Below are 17,500 nucleotides of genomic sequence, written 5' to 3' on the forward strand. Positions count from 1 at the left end.
AACATGCCCTTCCACTGGTGTCTGTTTATGGACTTTCTGTGCAAGTCCACGCCCGCAAACTTTCTTAGTTCGTCAATATATATATATATATATATATATATATATATATATATATATATATATATATATATATTTATATATATATATATATATATATATATATATATATGTATATATATATATATATACATATATATATATATATATATATATATATATATATATATATATATATATATATATATAACTGTATATGAAGGAGCTACTACCTGCAATTGACCAGCCTGCACTGACCTACTAAAAGTCGCTTTTGACAATGTTTTATATATATATATATATATATATATATATATATATATATATATAATTTTTTTTTTTTTTTTTTTTTTTTTTTTTTTTTTTTTTTTTTTACTCAACTCATCAACTTTCAATAAATCCGAATTTATTACTCAAAGTCTTCATTTCCTTACACATTTTCTCCTCTTTATAAACCGTTGAAATAATAAAAAGACGAAAAGAAGCAAATGAAAAAAAATTGACATAAGCCGAAATTCATCGAATATGCATCACGGTTTAGTAATGTTCCAGATTTTTCGCTTCATTAAATCGTCATTTATTGCATGATCAACTTTTGCAACCTGTTTAGAATAGAACTATTACTTTTTCCGGTTGGTTTTTTGTGCATCCGTGATGAAATGTACAAAATGTACAAATGTACATAAGTTACAAAGTGTTCTGGAGACGATTTCTTGTTGATGTTCCTCTTGTACTTTTATTGAACACTAGTGTACACGATCCGCCAAAAGTGACAGCTAGGGTTATTGTGCGTCCATGATGAAATGTACAAAATGTACAAATGTACATAAGTTACAAAGTGTTCTGGAGACGATTTCTTGTTGGTGTTTCTCTTGTACTTTTATTGAACACTAGTGTACACGTCCCGTCAAAAGTGACAGCTAGGGTTTTTCAGTCTCCGTGATGAAATGTACAAAATGTACAAATGTACATGAGTTACAAAGTGTTCTGGAGACGATTTCTTGTTGATGTTTCTCTTGTACTTTTATTGAACACTAGTGTACTCAACCCGTCAAAAGTGAGAGCTAGGGTTTTTCTGTGTCCGTGATGAAATGTACAAAATGTACAAATGTACATAAGTTACAAAGTGTTCTGGAGACGATTTCTTGTTGATGTTTCTCTTGTACTTTTATTGACCACTAGTGTACACGATCCGCCAAAAGTGACAGCTAGGGTTTTTCTGCGTCCGTGATGAAATGTACAAAATGTACAAATGTACATAAGTTACAAAGCGTTTTGGAGACGATTTCTTGTGGATGTTTCTCTTGTACTTTTATTGAACACTAGAGTACACAACCCGTCAAAAGTGACAGCTAGGGTTTTTCTGCGTCCGTGATGAAATGTACAAAATGTACAAATGTACATAAGTTACAAAGTGTTCTGGAGACGATTTCTTGTTGATGTTTCTCTTGTACTTTTATTGTACACTAGTGTACACGATCCGCCAAAAGTGACAGCTAGGGTTTTTCTGCGTCCGTGATGAAATGTACAAAATGTACAAATTAATATAAGTTACAAAGTGTTCTGGAGACGATTTCTTGTTGATGGTTCTCTTGTACTTTTATTGAACACTAGTGTACACGACCCGTCAGAAATGACTTAAATATTTAGATATACTCAAATTAAACTCTTCTCCATCCCCTCACCCTTTCCTAACTACAACACGGCAGTTTTGGGCAATTTGTGGGATATTGTGGATTCCGAGTGCACCTCTCGGGGAACCCCCTATCTCCAGGGTATGACTATTCTCCTTCCCCTTTTACCCATGGGACTGGGAGAGACCGCGTAGTCTTACGTCTGGCAAGGTCTCTGAGCGAGACAAAAATTATATATATATATATATATATATATATATATATATATATATATATATATATATATATTTTATATTTTAATACCTTAATGTTTGGATTTTCTTATCGACCTCAGGATCAGAGTCCCAAGGCGGACCCACTCAAAGACAATAGCTTCTGGCCGACCAGGGAATCGAACCTTGGTCCAGGATGCTGGCATGACATTGGTGGTATCGTCACATTAAGGTGTTAAACTATATGGCTTATTTTAATATGAAAAACACGACTAAATGTGTAAAATTTATCACACGTGTATATATATATATATATATATATATATATATATATATATATATATATATATATATATATATATAGCCAGACACGTTGCTTTTATATTATATATGGGATATTTTATTTGTATGGGGGTAGGGGAGGAGTGTAGGTGGAATATATATATATATATATATATATATATATATATATATATATATATATATATATATATATATACAGTATATCAAATTGATATATTTTCAGTTGTTTTCATTGCATGTTAATTACAGAATGGTTTTTTTTTTACCAGAATGTATGTTAAAATTGAATGTATATAACAATGCTATGTTTTTATGTATGTTGAATGAACTCCTTTACGTCAATATAATCGTTTGAAAACGAATTTTTAACATTAGGTTATTAATGAATAAGAGGTTTTTTTTTTTTTTCTTTTTTTTTTTTTTTTTTTTTGGAAAATAGGTATTATGGAATACTAGATTTTCAAACCTCAAATTTATATTTAAGTAATAATTTCCCATAAAGAAATTAACACATCAGTTTAGTTATATAAATGAAGCTATAACTAGGGAAGTTATCTCAGTATAGTTTGGCATTTTCTTGTTCTGAAGTAACAATTTCTCTGAAATCACCCATCCGGTAGTTTAAGGTAAGAACGAAAGCACTCTGCAGGTTAGAGATGTTTCTTTAAAAATCCGATAGATGGCATAGGCTTGCTCTTTTACCTAATTGGGTAATTCCATTTACTTAAACAGGGGAGGAAGGTTGTCAAATTTACGCTAAACTACAAAACTGTCATTATTGCTATGTATTTTATTATAATTGGAGATACGATAGTATCTGTATAAATATTTCATGATGGTGATCTAGATCTGTAAAAAATTAAGTAGTTTTCCTATTCAAATAAAGTTTTGTTCGTTATGTTGACTCAAGTTTTCACCCAGCCAGTAGTAGACTCGCCCGGGCGACTCCATTTACTTAAACTGGGGAGGAAGGTTTTCAAACTTACGCAAAACTGTCATTATAGCTAGATATTTTAATCTAATTGGAGTTACAATAGTATTTGTGTAAATTTTTGATGAGGATGATTTAGTTCTATGAAAAGTAGGTAGTTTTTCAATTATACGTACGTTGTGTTCGTTATGTGGACTCAAGTTTTCAACCCGTCAAAGAATAGACTCGCCCTGCCAGACGTAATTGTTATGCCTCTTGGTAGAGAATCTCGTGGTTCTCTTAAATCATTCTTAAATGGGGAGATATTCAAGTTTTGAAGATATTATACCTTTTACATAAAAACGAAAGAGTTTGAGGGAAAGATAGATACTGAAGCAATCAACAACACAAATCTGTTCTCAATATTTAAATTTTTCCGTGTGAGATTGAAGCTTATAAAACAAAACAGTATAAATAGAATTTGTCTCTCTTTTAACCTCTATCATTCATAATTCTATTTTATCTACTATAATTCATATCTATAAAGACCTCTGTACCATGGTCTTCCACTGTCTTGGGTTAGAGTTCTCGTGCTTGAGGGTACACTCGGGCACACTTCTATCTAGTTTCCCTTCCTCTTGTTTTGTTAAAGTTTTTTTTATAGTTTTTATAGGAAATATTTTTTTTTTAATGTTACTCTACTTAAAATGTTTTACTTTAATTTATTTCCTTTCCTCACTGGGCTATTTTCCCTGTTGGGGCCCCTGGGCTTATAGCATCCTGCTTTTCCAACTAGGGTTGTAGCTTAGCATTTAATATTAATAATAATAATAATTAAAAGTAATAACAAGATAACGAGAACTGCATCTAAAGTTAATTTGACATCGGAAATTTTTTCCAATTACCCCGGGATCTTTATTTTCCAGAACTGTCACATCTGAATGACAGATGAGAGATCGTGAATGTAAATCCTTTTATTCTAATGCTATTATTCCAGAGCAAGATTCGTCATCTTGAAGTTCTTACGCAGTCCAAGGGAAAAAGATGCCTTTAAAAATAGTCTTTTTATACGATGAGGCAATTTCTGAAGTAGGTTTTATATGAAGGTGGAGGACTAGTTAATACTGTTTTAGATGCTTTTGGTTTTTACTTTTTGTTAATGAGGGGAAATATGTATTTCTTGGAGTCGATGGTTATTTAAGAAGGATTTGTTTTTTTTATATGTATATATACACAGGGGCAGCTACGTATACATATATGTATATACAGTGTACATATGTATATATATATATATATATATATATATATATATATATATGCATAAAATAATATATATATATATATATATATATATGACAGCAGGCCGGGAGGAAAAAGGAAACGAAGATTGGACAAGCGCTTTCGTGTAGTTTATTGTTCCTGTCCTCCAATTATCCTGCTATTGGTGCTTCTGTTGTCTGCAACCAGCTTTAAGAAGATACATTTGATCATAATCAACAATCTTATACACTCGTAATAAGAAACAAGTGAATTTGGAAGTCTACCCATATGACTTCTATTTTGTTGTGTGAAGAGAACTACCGCCCATTGTTAAGGGGTAATTGTTTGCACAGTGGTTCGTCACATAATAGTCTACCCATATGACTTCTATTTTGTTGTGTGAAGAGAACTACCGCCCATTGTTAAGGGGTAATTGTTTGCACAGTGGTTCGTCACAAGATCTTTGACTTCATTTGCAACATTTCCGACAAACCCTTAGATAACACCACATTAGCAGCTTTAGGTTACGGTATAAATTTCTCTGTCAAAGAAAATGTAGATTGGCTTGAAATTGGAAATGGTTTTTGTAAACTTGAAAAATATAATAACATCCCTATAGATAAGATCAACATATGTAAGGGTATTGTATATGGTATTGCTAGTTATGCTGAACCCTCTAATATCCCAAAGAGGTTCCTGATATCTTATGAAAAACTTAAGAGAGATAAGGATCTACACATAACCAAAGCAGACAAATCAAATTCCTTAGTCATAATGAACAAAATTGATTATGATAACAAAATGTATGAGTTACTAAATGATCAAGAGACCTATATAAAATTACGTAATAGTCCATTAGATAGAGACAATGCTTCATTTAACAAAACTATTAAGAGTGTACTTTCTAATCATAAGCAGTTGATACCCAAATTCATCACAACGTGTCCCTCGCTACCATATTTATATGGCGTAATCAAAACTCATAAAGAAAACTTTCCTGCTAGACCCATCATAAGTTCCGTGGGATCTTGTTCTTACAAACTATCTAAATGGCTGGTAAATGAGCTGTCACCTATTCTTGGGACTATATCGGGATGCTCTGTGAAAAATAATGAAGATTTTATTTTTAGGTTAAGGAGGTTTGATTTTAACTATAATTTTAAGTTAATAAGCTTTGATGTAAAATCACTTTTTACGAAAGTTCCTGTGGATGAATTGTTAGAGTTTTTTAAAGACGAACTCGTCAAACATACGTTCACTGTGGATACGGACTCTATTCTTAAACTTTTAAAATTGTGCATAAAAGGTTGTAGGTTTACTTTTAATGGTGAATTCTTTGAACAGAAATTTGGTATGGCAATGGGCAATCCTCTCTCTCCTTTGTTAAGCAATATTTACATGGAATTTTTTTGAGACCAAGTACCTACCTAGGATTCTACCTGCAGGTGTCTTCTGGGTCAGATATGTTGATGATATATTTTGTGCTTGGCCCATTGATAAGGATGAAAAAGCTTTTCTAACAGCCTTAAACACTCTGGTACCATCTATTGAGTTTTCATTGGAGATAGAATTCGATAACAAGCTTCCCTTTTTAGATGTTTTAGTATTTAGACAAGAAAGGTCTTTTAAATTTACTGTATATAGAAAACTTACGAATGTTAATTCGTACATACATTTTTATTCTAATCATCACCCATCAACCAAAATGATGGTTTTTTCATCCATGTTTTTACGGGCACTGCGGGTAAGTTGCCCTGATCTCCTTGAAGCTGAGCTTGGGAAAATTCATGAAATAGCATCTATTTTAAAGTACCCATCACATTTCATAAACAAAGCCTGTCAAAAGGCTAAGAAAACTTTTTATGGCTTTGTTAACAACGATGATTTTAATGTGAATAACCTCCTTGTTTTACCTTTTTTCAAACAGTTTGTATCTCTACCTGGAATTTTAAAACCTTTTGGAATTAATGTAATTTTTAGAAACAACACACTCAAGAATATATTGATAAAAAATTCCCCAAAACAGATTAATGGATGTATATACGAAATTCCATGCAATCAGTGTAATAAACGATATATCGGTCAAAGTGGCAAAGCACTAGAAACTCGAATAAAACAGCATAAATATAATGTAAGAACGGGAAACATTGCCAGCAGTCTTTTTCAGCATATAAATGAGTGCAACCACGCTATTAATTGGAAAGCTGCTAAAGAACTTATCTTTTGTAAAGATTTTGTTAAAAGGAATATCATTGAAACAGTTTTAATTAAGAAAAATTTCGAAGATCTGCTTAACACCAGTTCAGGTATGTACAAACTGGATGAATTTCTTGTAAACAACATTTTTAAACAACTAACTTTTAAGTAATTTGTAATTTGCTAATTTCTTCTGTTTTACGTCATCACAGAGGTTTCTTTGTATTCTAATTGTATTTTTAAACCATAAGACCGTGAAGAGGTGTAATAATAACACGAAAGCGCTTGTCCAATCTTCGTTTCCTTTTTCCTCCCGGCCTGCTGTCATCTTGAGACATCGCATGTTCCAGCGATTTGTCATTAATATATATATATATATATATATATACATATATATATATGTGTATGTGTATGCATACATATATACTTATGTATAGATTTACAGTATATACATATATACTGTATAGGCCTATATATATATATATATATATATATATATATATATATATATATATATATATATATATATACATACACACAACTACAACAAATGCAGCCGTTTCTAGTCCACTGCAGGAGAAAGGTCTCAGACATTACCTGGCCCTCCTTGGTCCTAGCTTGGGTTGAGAGGGGCTTGGGCGCTGATCATGTATGTAAGGCCTGATTTGGCAATGTCACCCCCCCCCCCCCCCCTTTGCCTCTGCCTTTAATATTTTCAAATCTTCAAAAGAATTCAATCTGAGGTATCTTCATTCTTTCCAATTTCCCCAAAACGTATTTTTTTCCAGAGAATTTATACATGCATACCATGTTTTTTTTTTTTTCTTTTTCAAATGACTTTTTATTCGGCCAAATACACCTGAATGCATATGAACATTCAATACTTTTGTCCTATGCAAATTTCAGAGGGAGTGAGTTATATTTTTCTGACAGTGGTTCGTGTTATTTTTTTTCCCGAGGTTTCTAATCCGGTATTTTGAAGGCATGGGGGATTACATTCGCTTATTTTCTGTTGCAGTGAGTTGGGGTGGAAATATACTACATATTTCATATCTATATATATTTATTTCTCTCTCTCTCTCTCTCTCTCTCTCTCTCTCTCTCTCTCTCTCTCTCTCTCTCTCTCTCTCTGTCTTTATATATATATATATATATATATATATATCAAATAAGCCATATATTTGAATTTACTCTATAAATCCACCTGGTCTGGTTTGGATCAGGGGTCCTTTTTGGATCCGGGTCCGTTTTGGATCCGGGGTCCGTTTTGGAGTTGGGGTCCGTTTTGGATCCGGGATCCGTTTTGGGTCCTGGGTCCGTTTTGGGTCCTGGGTCCGGTTTGGATCCGGGGTCCATTTTGAATTGGGGGTCCGTTTTGGATTTGGGGTCCATTTGTGATCTGGGGTCCGTTTTGGAATCAAGGGTCCTTTTTGGATTTGGGGTCCGGTTTGGATCTGGGGTCCGTTTTGGAATCAGGGGTCCTTTTTGAATTTGGGGTCCGTTTTGGATTTGGGGTCGATTTTGGATCCAGGGTCCCATTTGGGTCCGGGGTCCGGTTTGGATCTGGGGTCCTTTTTGGATTTGGGGTCCATTTTGGATCTATGGTCCGGTTTGGGTCAGGGGCACATTTTGTAGTCGGGGTCGGTTTTGGATCCAGGGTCCGATTTGGATCCGGGGTCCGTTTTGGATCCGGGGTCCGGTTTGGATCTGGGGTCCGTTTTGGATCCATGGTCCGTTTTTGAAATCGGGTCCTTTTTGGATTTGTGGTCCATTTTGGATCTATGGTCCGGTTTGGGTCAGGGGCACGTTTTGTAGTCGGGGTCGGTTTTGGATCCAGGGTCCGATTTGGATCCGGGGTCCGTTTTGGATCCGGGGTCCGGTTTGGATCTGGGGTCCGTTTTGGATCTATGGTCCAGTTTGGGTCAGGGGCACGTTTTGTAGTCGGGGTCGGTTTTGGATCCAGGGTCCGATTTGGATCAGGGGTCCGTTTTGGGCCCGGGGTCCGGTTTGGATCTGGGGTCCGTTTTGGATCTATGGTCCGGTTTGGGTCAGGGGCACGTTTTGTAGTCGGGGTCGGTTTTGGATCCAGGGTCCGATTTGGATCCGGGGTCCGTTTTGGATCCGGGGTCCGTTTTGGATCCGGGGTCCGGTTTGGATCTGGGGTCCGTTTTGGATCTATGGTCCAGTTTGGGTCAGGGGCACGTTTTGTAGTCGGGGTCGGTTTTGGATCCAGGGTCCGATTTGGATCCGGGGTCCGTTTTGGGCCCGGGGTCCGGTTTGGATCTGGGGTCCGTTTTGGATCTATGGTCCGGTTTGGGTCAGGGGCACGTTTTGTAGTCGGGGTCGGTTTTGGATCCAGGGTCCGATTTGGATCCGGGGTCCGTTTTGGATCCGGGGTCCGTTTTGGATCCGGGGTCCGGTTTGGATCTGGGGTCCGTTTTGGATCTATGGTCCAGTTTGGGTCAGGGGCACGTTTTGTAGTCGGGGTCGGTTTTGGATCCAGGGTCCGATTTGGATCCGGGGTCCGTTTTGGGCCCGGGGTCCGGTTTGGATCTGGGGTCCGTTTTGGATCTATGGTCCGGTTTGGGTCAGGGGCACGTTTTGTAGTCGGGGTCGGTTTGGGATCCAGGGTCCGTTTTGAAATCGGGTCCTTTTTGGATTTGGGGTCCATTTTGGATCTATGGTCCGGTTTGGGTCAGGGGCACATTTTGTAGTCGGGGTCGGTTTTGGATCCAGGGTCCGATTTGGATCCGGGGTCCATTTTGGATCTGGGGTCCGTTTTGGATCTATGGTCCGGTTTGGGTCAGGGGCACGTTTTGTAGTCGGGGTCGGTTTGGGATCCAGGGTCCGATTTGGATCCGGGGTCTGTTTTGGGCCCGGGGTCCGGTTTGGATCTGGGGTCCGTTTTGGATCTATGGTCCGGTTTGGGTCAGGGGCACGTTTTGTAGTCGGGGTCGGTTTTGGATCCAGGGTCCGATTTGGATCCGGGGTCCGTTTTGGGTCCGGGGTCCGGTTTGGATCTGGGGTCCATTTTGGATCTGGGGTCCGGTTTGGATTTGGGGTCCATTTGTGATCTGGGGTCCGTTTTGAATCCAGGGTCCAGTTTGGAATCAGGGGTCCATTTTGGATCCCGGGTCCATTTTGGATTGGGAGTCCGTTTTGGATTCGGGGTCTGTTTTGGATCTGGGGATCGGTTTGGGTCAGGGGTACGTTATGGTTCAGGTCCATTTTGGATCCCGGGTCTGTTTTGGATCTGGAGTTCGTTTTGGATCCGGGGTCCGGTTTGGATCTTAGGTCCGTTTTGGAATCAGGGGTCCATTTTGGTGTTGGGTCCATTTGTGATCTGGGGTCCGTTTTGGGTCCAGGATCTAATTTGGATCAGGGATCTGGGATCTAAATTGGATCTGGGATCTAATTTGGATCTGGGATCCGTTTTGGATCCGGGATCTGATTTGGATCTGGTATCTAATTTGAATCTAGGATCTGAATTGGAACCGGAGTCCATTTTGGATCCCGGGTCTGTTTTGGATCCGGGGTCCGGTTTGGATCTTGGGTCCGTTTTGGAATCAGGGGTCCACTTTGGTGTTGGGTCCATTTGTGATCTGGGGTCCGTTTTGGGTCCGGGATCCATTTTCGATCAGAGATCCGTTTTGGATTCAGGATCTGTTTTGGGTCCGGGATCCGATTTGGATCAGAGATCCGTTTTGGATCCAAGATCTGTTTTGGGTCAGGGATCCGCTTTGGATCAGAGATCCGTTTTGGATCCAAGATCTGTTTTGGTTCAGGGATCCGATTTGGATCAGAGATCCGTTTTGGATCCAAGATCTGTTTTGGGTCAGGGATCCGATTTGGATCAGAGATCCGTTTTGGATCCAAGATCTGTTTTGGGTCAGGGATCCGATTTGGATCAGAGATCCGTTTTGGATCCAAGATCTGTTTTGGGTCAGGGATCCGATTTGGATCAGAGATCCGTTTTGGATTCAGGATCTGTTTTGGATCCGGGATCCGATTTGGATCAGAGATCCGTTTTGGATCCAAGATGTTTTGGGTCAGGGATCCGATTTGGATCAGAGATCCGTTTTGGATCCAAGATTTGTTTTGGGTCAGGGATCCGCTTTGGATCTGAGATCCGCTTTGGATCAGGGATATGTTATGGATCTGGAATCCATTGTGGATCTGGGATCCGTTTTGGATTAGGGATCCGTTTTGGATCTGGGATCCGATATCTGTTTTGGACCAAGGATCCGTTTTGGATCCAGAGTCCGTTTTGGAGCCAAGGTCTATTTTGGAGCCGGGCTGCTGAAATTAGTTGCTTGTTTCATCCTTCGATTTCGATAAATATTCGTCAGTTTTTTCTTCTCTTTTTCTCTTACTTTTCTTATTTATTTTTAATATTTACTGCTAAGAAAATTAGTTTTTAGTTTTATCCTTCGATTTACATTCTCTAGTCCTTTCTTCAATCTTTTTCATTTGCTTTTTCCATTTATTTTTAATGTTTCCTCTTTTCTGCATTACTCGTTTTCTTCTTAATTTAAGTCATTTGAAGTATTGAAACTGGATTATATATATATATATATATATATACATATATATATATGTGTGTATATATATATATATATATATATATACACACACAGTAAACTCTTCATGTAACCCATATAAGAATATCAAATCTTATAATCAAAGCCAAATAGAAATGCTCTCCTTTACTCTCCTCAAAATAAAATTTAAAACAAATATCATATATTTTAGTAAGAAAATTGGATTTTGAATATCCAATATACACGTAAACTGATCATATAAACCATATATAATCATCAACTTTTGTAATCATAGCAAAATAGAAGAACTTCTCAAAACTGAAATATAGAAATGTCAAATATTTTGACGATATATCAGAGGGAGATATATATATATATATATATATATATACATACGTATATATATATATATATATATATATATATATATATATATTGCTGATAGAAATAGATTACAAATAATAGTCATTGGTGTCATCTCAGTATCTATTCAATGTGTGTGTATGCATATATATGCGTACATACTATATATATATATATATATATATGTATATATATATATATATATATATACATATCTGTGTTTTTAGGTATGTATGCATATATATACAGACATACATATGCATACTGTATATATATATATATATATATATATATATATATATATATATATATATGTATATATATATATATATATATATATATAGCCACCCACTTGCTTTTTATTACCTTAGGGAGATTCAAATACTTTTAAAAATCCTGGAGTTAAACCTATGCAATACCTCAAGAAAATAAGGCGAGTTTTATAACGAAGGAAAAAAAGTCGGCTTAAAGAAACCAAAAGCGGAATGCAAAAATATATTAGTCGAGTAAAAAAAAATTGCAATGCAAAACCCACAGAGAGAGAGAGAGAGAGAGAGAGAGAGAGAGAGAGAGAGAGAGAGAGAGAGAGAGAGAGAGAGAGAGAGAGAGAGAGAGAGAGAGAGAGAGCTTTCGTTTACAATGTCCCGCTGTGGTAGGTTATGAAAAAAATTGGAGACCAAGGCAATCCGCGCGGAATATTTTAAAATATTTTTTTTTTCTGCTTTTGAGGAGCGCTGTTGGTAAAGGTTGAACTCTCCTGATGTCTTTTGTGATTTTGAACTATAGTGGAAGAGAGTAAGATGGGCTGGAATACTGGGAGATGTTAATATTGGTTAAATTCTTCCTTTTCTTTGTTCTGGTATTTTTTGGGCTCATTTATTTTTGATACTGGATTTTGGAATGTTTTTTTTTATTTTTCATTCTTGATTTTGGGATCTTATTAATTTTTGGTACGTTATTCATTTTTAAACTTGGCATTTGGGTGTTTTTTTTTATTAACTTTCTATACCTGTTTTGGGAATTTATTCAATTTCAATATTTGATTTTGAGCTCTTATTCATTTTTATGCTTAATTTTAGGATTTTATTAATTTTGAATATTTGACTTTGGGATCGCATTCAATTTTAATACTCGATTTTGGGATCTTATTCAATTTTTATACCTAATTTTGGTATCTTATTCATTTTTCATTTTTCATTTTGGGATCTTATTCGTTTTTTATACTTGATTTTGGGCTCTTATTCATTTTTTTATTCTCTATTTTAGGATCTTATAATTTTTTTATACTTAATTTTGCGGTGTTATCAATTCATTATACTTGATTTTTTGGTTCTTATTAATTTTTGTTACTTTATTTTTGTGCTTTTATACATTTTTGTTACTTTATTTTGGGCTCTTATTAATTTTTGCTAATTTATTTCGGGCTCCTTATTAATTTTTGCTACTTTATTTCGGGCTCCTACTAATTTTTGCTAATTTATTTCGGGCTCTTATTAATTTTTGCTAATTTATTTCGGGCTCCTTATTAATTTTTGCTACTTTATTTCGGGCTCTTATTAATTTTTGCTAATTTATTTCGGGCTCTTATTAATTTTTGCTAATTTATTTCGGGCTCTTATTAATTTTTGCTAATTTATTTCGGGCTCCTACTAATTTTTGCTAATTTATTTCGGGCTCTTATTAATTTTTGCTAATTTATTTTGGGCTCCTATACATTTTTGTTACTTTATTTTGGGCTCTTATTAATTTTTGCTAATTTATTTTGGGCTCTTATTAATTTTTGCTAATTTATTTTGGGCTCTTATTAATTTTTGCTAATTTATTTTGGGCTCTTATTAATTTTTGCTAATTTATTTTGGGCTCTTATTAATTTTTGCTAATTTATTTCGGGCTCTTATTAATTTTTGCTACTTTATTTTGGGCTCCTATTAATTTTTGCTACTTTAATTTAGGATATTATTAATTTTTCCCTCTCGATTATATTTCTGCAAAAAAATTAATTTGTAATAATCTTTCTTTTTTTATTTTCCAGGTAAGATGTTTTACTGATGAGCCTCCTTGAAGGGCCTTGTTTGTCGTAAGTTTTTCATATCTGTACAAAAGTAATAGTAGTAGTAGTAGTAGTAGTAGTTGTAGTAGTAGTAGTAGTAGTAGTAGTGTACAGCTCTAATTGGAAAAGTAGGATGCTATAAGCCTAAGGGCTTCAGTGGGAAAAATAGCCCAATAAGGATAGGAAATAAGGAAACAGAATAGTGTGCCTGAAGCCCAAGGGCTCCAGTGGGGAAAAATAGTCCAGTAAGGATAGGAAATAAGGAAACAGAATAGTGTGCCTAAGCCCAAGGGCTCCAATGGGGAAAATAGTCCAGTAAGGATAGGTAATAAGGCAACAGATAGAATAGTGTGCCTGAGTATATCCTCAGGCAATAGAACTTTTATCCTAAGAGAATTGGTCTTCAATTTTTTTTTCCTTATTCATTCTTTGATTCCTTATTTCTTTCTTGATTTTCTTTCTTATTCGGTCTTTGCTACTCAAACTGATCTCTTACTTATTTCTTTCTTGATTTTCTTTCTTATTCGGTCTTTGCTACTCAAACTGATCTCTTATTTCCTACTTGATTTTCTTTCTTATTCGGTCTTTGCTACTCAAACTGATCTCTTACCTTTATCCTACTTAGCTTTCTTTCTTATTCTTTGCTACTCAATTCATCCCTCACTTTCCCTACTTGATTCTGTGACCTAATCCATTCCCCACTACCTGTGCTTGTGCTCCATACCTTCCCCCCACTACCTGTCCCTCTTAAAACAGACGCCATTTTGAGTCCAAGACACACAGAGACGAGGATTCAACTTGCAATAGTATTACCTCATTACTATCATTTTTCTGTGTTCTTCATTACTGCTAATGATGGCAGTATTTTGATGTTGGTAATGATATTCTATTTTTAATGGTAGTGAGTTTTATAAGTAAGAGTACTGATATTATTAGTATCATTGTTTAGGCGGGTTTATACCACTAAATTTTCATTGTCAATTTATATTTAAGTGAAGGTACTTATGTTTTCGGTTGCTGGTAGTTATATTAGATATTTTTAATTGGTAGTGAGGACATCATGTCGGCTAAAGTATATACTGAATATATATAATATATATAATATATAATATATATATATATATATATATATATATATATATATTAGTGTGCTACTGTTGTTAACACACATTTGGGTTCTCTTCAAATGTCATCTTAAATGTGTTATAGATTAGATTTAGTATGTTACATCTTCAAGTAAAGTCTAAGTAAGTTAACTTTAAAATAGTTTATTCTTTAAGAACAGTGTTAACATCTCCATCACAGGAGTATAGCTGGTTTGGTCGGATGACCATTCCGTATGGCATCTCAAAGTGAACTGCTACAAATATCCAATTTCATACTAAAGTTTATACAGTTATCTCAGCATTTATGGATTTATAGTAAACACAACATTAATACCGGAAGGTACTTGTTCTGTTCTTACAGACAACTTCTTTCTCATGGACTTGGTTGTGTTTACTCTTCATGAAAAATGTTACATTGCTGAGGTTTGGCATTCGCATCCTGCTTATGATATGACTATGGCATTTCTCACATTTCTCTTACTTCCACAGTGACCTGTAGGTCATGTGTTTTAAACAAGTAATATCTAATATATTACACACACACACACATATATATATATATATATATATTGCATGTGTTCATATGTATGGAATATATATATATATATATATATACGTAAATGTAATATTTGTATATGAATTCATCTATATGTATGTATTTATATAATGTATATGTATATATGTGTGTAAACATACCTACATACATACATACATGTACTGTATATATACTAGTATATACTTATGAATATATATATATATATATATATATGTGTGTGTGTGTGTGTATGTGTATTAAACCAAGCACACACCTACGGCATTTTTTGTCAGAAAGAGCACACAGGAAAACCAGTACTCATTTTGAGCAAGGCATAAAGAATGAACTTGCATATACTTCTTGCAAACATAAAGGCGATTGCTTGCTCCCAGCATGCAACTTTTGGGTTGAAACAAGCACACATGCGAAAGTATGCGCCCATATTCATGCAAGCACGAACCAATACACTTACGGGGTCTCAAATATGATTGGTCTTATACGCGTACAATACTGAATTGCAAATGCAAGCAAATGCAGAAGCGAATGCAAGCATGCACGGAGAGGCTTCCTCCATAAGGTAGATGGGATACCAATAGAGACTTATTTCAATTTGTTTTTTTGTTGGTTCGGGTTCGAGATTAAAACACTGGTGTGTGTGTGAGAGTGTTTGTCTCTCTCTCTCTCTCTCTCTCTCTCTCTCTCTCTCTCTCCTTTATTTATATATATATATAGATATATTTATATATACATATTTATATATACACATGTATACATATGTTTATATATATGTATATATTATATATATAGATATATTTATATATACATTTATTTATATATATACACATGTATACATACGTTTATATATATGTATATATATACATACATATATGTATATATACATATATGTATGTGTATATATATATATATATATACGTATATGTATGTGTATATATATATATATATATATATAGCCTATATATTATATCTATATGAATTCACAGAAACTCTCTCTCTCTCTCTCTCTCTCTCTCTCTCTCTCGATATTGGTATTAGCATACATACATTAGTATGCTAATACGTATTTATTCCCTTTATTTAACATGAATACAAACATATATAAAATATTCATATATTTTGGTCGTGTATTAAATCTGTTTGTCTATTTATTAGTCGGTCTCTCTCTCTCTCCCTCTCTCTCTCTCTCTCTCTCTCTCTCTCTCTCTCTCTCTCATATTAATATAAAATGTTACTCAATAATCAGTTATATAGTTTAATCATATTTTTTATATCAAAATATATAATTTCATGATCTGTCAGTTTAGAGTTTTCCAATTTCGCTTTTTGTAACTTCAAACGTTTAAGAATTTTTTTCAATTACAAGATTCTTAATAAAAAAAGTCAATTATCAAATATATTCCTGAAAATAATTGATTCATACTAGAAACTATAAAAACAAGATTACTTTCACGAAAATATTTCATGGATTTAAAATTCTATTATAAAACAATTATTTCTTTCCCATTTCGCAAATTGAATATTTTTTTTTTTCAAAGATAGAAAATATATAAAGGAATCAAGCGAGTTGCATTCGAAAACAAACATCAATTATATTCTCTAATTCGTCAAGCCTTTTTTGGCCCAGCTGAAAATGCTTACGTAAATTGAAAGGATGGAGTTTTATTCTGAATAAAAAATAAACAATTGGCAACTCACTTGAAAAAAAATAGACAATTGGCAACTGAGTTGAAAGTTCAATCGAGTTTCCAGATGAGAGGAAATGGGAGAGAAAAGTCGACCTGGCAAAATAGATTAGTATGCATTGAAGAATGTCATTTGGTATAGATTCTTTTACAGGCAATTTTCTCTCTCTCTCTCTCTCTCTCTCTCTCTCTCTCTCTCTCTTCCGCAAGTCTGTCTCTCGAACAAGTGCAAACCATTTGCTTTACGAGTAGAGACATAAGCACAATAAACCAATTCTCTCTCTCTCTCTCTCTCTCTCTCTCTCTCTCTCTCTCACACACACACACACAAGTGCAAACCATTTGCTTTACGAGTAGAGACATAAGCACAAACCAATTCTCTCTCTCTCTCTCTCTCTCTCTCTCTCTCTCTCTCACACAAGTGCAAACCATTTGGTTTACGAGTAGAGACATGAGCACAATAAACCAATTCTCTCTCTCTCTATCTCTCTCTCTCTCTCTCTCTCTCTCTCTCTCTCTCTCTCAGTAGTCTATAAGTTTTAGTACACTAGATGTTGAATAATGATGGATATTTGACATTGAAATATCTATGGTCATTTTATAATATAAGTTCCTTTTATTTATTCATTATTATCTAGTAATCAAAAAATATTA

At 34.7% G+C, this 17,500-nt stretch overlaps 2 protein-coding genes and 1 pseudogene across 2 annotated transcripts; 2 read left to right on the forward strand and 1 right to left on the reverse strand.

Annotated features, from left to right (window-relative positions):
* LOC137654914 (irregular chiasm C-roughest protein-like) overlaps positions 1-17,500 on the forward strand; it is a 207,321-nt pseudogene that overhangs the window by 41,146 nt on the left and 148,675 nt on the right.
* On the reverse strand, positions 7,969-9,222 carry LOC137655922 (proteoglycan 4-like). Its single transcript, XM_068390139.1, has one exon. It carries the CDS (start codon positions 9,220-9,222, stop codon positions 7,969-7,971), a length of 1,254 nt encoding a protein of 417 aa, XP_068246240.1.
* LOC137655923 (fibroin heavy chain-like) lies at positions 9,232-13,504 on the forward strand. Its single transcript, XM_068390140.1, has 3 exons — positions 9,232-9,414; positions 9,500-10,829; positions 13,488-13,504. Exons 1-3 carry the CDS (start codon positions 9,232-9,234, stop codon positions 13,502-13,504), a joined length of 1,530 nt encoding a protein of 509 aa, XP_068246241.1.

Source organism: Palaemon carinicauda, chromosome 16 (assembly GCF_036898095.1).
Source record: "Palaemon carinicauda isolate YSFRI2023 chromosome 16, ASM3689809v2, whole genome shotgun sequence".
Taxonomy (NCBI): domain Eukaryota; kingdom Metazoa; phylum Arthropoda; class Malacostraca; order Decapoda; family Palaemonidae; genus Palaemon; species Palaemon carinicauda.